The sequence below is a fragment of the Triticum dicoccoides genome, chromosome 3B (genome assembly GCF_002162155.2).
Source record: "Triticum dicoccoides isolate Atlit2015 ecotype Zavitan chromosome 3B, WEW_v2.0, whole genome shotgun sequence".
Taxonomy (NCBI): domain Eukaryota; kingdom Viridiplantae; phylum Streptophyta; class Magnoliopsida; order Poales; family Poaceae; genus Triticum; species Triticum dicoccoides.
In genome coordinates, this window is record NC_041385.1 from 779,725,474 (window position 1) to 779,727,749 (window position 2,276).

At 49.9% G+C, this 2,276-nt stretch overlaps 1 protein-coding gene across 1 annotated transcript; it reads left to right on the forward strand.

Moving 5' to 3' along the window:
• The first annotated feature begins 295 nt into the window (after positions 1-295).
• Positions 296-964, forward strand: LOC119280012. The gene is made up of 2 exons (XM_037561026.1): positions 296-359; positions 402-964. Exons 1-2 carry the CDS (start codon positions 296-298, stop codon positions 962-964), a joined length of 627 nt encoding a protein of 208 aa, XP_037416923.1.
• Positions 965-2,276: the final 1,312 nt, after the last annotated feature.

The window sequence follows — 2,276 nt, forward strand, 5'->3', positions numbered from 1 at the left end:
AGCAGGGTGGATCTGCTGCTGCTGTGTTTGCTGCATGTAGAGATGAGTTTGGGGGGAGAGAGACTGAGACTGCGAGAGGACGAGGAAGAAAGAGTGCTAGAGTGTTGCTTGCTGCTGCTATTGCTTGTGCAACTGTGCCGTTGCTTGAATTGCTTGTTGCTTGTGCTCATTTCTTCGTGATCAATTTTTGTGATTTTTACAACTGGGGTCCTTCTTTTTGGCAGGGAGGAGCAGGCCCTTGGATCCTTTCCTTGAGATCCAAAATCAAGCTAAGCAGCAACTCCAGCGTGCAGCTATGGTGGCCGCTGCCAGACACGCCGAAGTTCCCCCGCTTTCCAAGGGGAAGAAGGACCCCGGCTGTCCGGAAACCTAGCCGGTCTTGCCTGCCACGGCGATTGCAGACTGGTCCTGTCTCCCGTACGACCTCGTCCGCCGCATTGCCGAGTCCTTCCTCGCCACCAACGGCGTCGATTGGTACATGGACTTACGCGCCGTGTGCCACGACTGGCGCTCCGCCACCGATGACCCCAGGAACAACACCTCGGATTGCCGGTTTCGCCCGCGCGGGTGGATCATCCTTGATGAGGCCTTCGAGAGCGACACGCGCCGCCTGTTGCTCAACACCGCCACCGGGCAATTAATCCACAAGGAGCTCCTGCCGCTCAGCGACTACTATGTGGTCGCGGCCACTCTTGAGGGCTTCTTTATCCTGGCGGACAAGAGCCCTCCTCACGCCGCACGCATCTTCAGCCCTCTCACCGGCGCCATGATCCATTTCAAGGTGCCCATGCCGCCCGAGGGGGAGGTCACCGCTGCAGTCTGCTTTATCATGGATTTGCCCATTCTTAATTTATTTTGTGGCTCGTCTCACAAGCATTACATGGCATATACTGAAAGTGAATGTTTCATCGCCCACAAGGCCACAACTATGAGGACGCAATTTATAGTTTCTTGCAGAGGGTGATCAAAGGTGGGTTTGATGGCGGTTGGACGGAATCAACCATGTTAGATGAGTTGGTCTGCAAGATGGGCAATTTGATGATGTTGCTTCGTGTTGACCCTGATAAGTTTTTCTCCGATGATCTTCATGTGACTGAACATGACAACAATGTTCGTTGTTTCCTAGTCGAGTTTGGTGGACAAGTGCTGATTATCATGAAGCGACAACTGGTCACTATGGTTTGCAAGTTTGAAGCCAACAGTGACAAGGTCGTGCCTTTGACGAGCATCAGCAACCATGCTATCTTTATCGGTCATCAGAGGTGCCTCATAGTCGATGCGGATAAGTTCCCAGGATTGAGGCAAACTGTATCTACTATATTGAACACCTGGGTTCGTCAGCACGCATCTGTATGCGCAACCTCTAGGACCAGAAAGTAGAGAGGATCTCTAAAACCATTGATTTCGTGAAGCAGGACATGCAATTTGTTCTCGTCGCCGATCGTCCTTTCACGATCATCCAGCTTCTCTCAAGCCACACCATCAACATCCGGGATTCAGAATTGGCCTTACAACAACACATCACATGAGCGCCGGCAAACTGGATAGTTGAGCCTACTGGTTCATATTTCCTCCCTGGACTTTTTCGTTTGTTATTTTGGTTATGCCTTGACTGGCTCTGGACAAAAATCAGATGGACTCTAGGTTGTATGTTCTGTGATGGAATTAGTGTTTGCTATCTTCATTAGGACATGATGATATGTACCAAGGCTCCGCTGTTTAGCTTGATGCTATCTTGTGTGGGATGTGGTTCATAATTTCTTCAGTAGACAAAGCTAAACCTTTTTCCCCCAACTTTTCTATATCTAGCCCTGCAACTGAATCTTTGAATATATGGTGTGCCTCTGATAGGATCTGGGATCCTACTAGGTCTAGCTCGTAAGTTGTTGTGGTGGAAGGGGGCTTGGCGAGGAGGAAGGCGAGGTCGCCGGTGCTGGGGCGCCGTCGTCACATGTGCAAGAGAGAGGGAAGGAGCCACTACTAAGAAAAGGGTTATCGATAGGATTGACACTAATGGCGCACCTTGGAAGCAGTGCGCCACTACTATATACTAATGGCGCACACACTAATGGCGCACCAGACAAAAGGTGCGCCACTAGTGATAATTCTTTTTTCATTTTTACATACATACTAATGGCGCATCCGGCCGAAATGCGCCATTACTAGTTCTAACTAGTAATGGCGCACCAGACTAGGAGTGCGCCAGTACTGATTTTTTTTAATTCTTTTTTTTTTTGCAAAACTACTAATGGCGCACCGTGCCACAGTGCGCCATT

Excerpts from the sequence above, each read along its gene's own strand:
- LOC119280012 (XM_037561026.1), top strand. The coding sequence starts at position 296 with ATGGTGGCCGCTGCCAGACACGCCGAAGTTCCCCCGCTTTCCAAGGGG. Across the intron at positions 360-401 it reads GGGGAAGAAGGACCCCGGCT|ACTGGTCCTGTCTCCCGTAC; the intron begins GTCCGGAAACCT and ends CGGCGATTGCAG.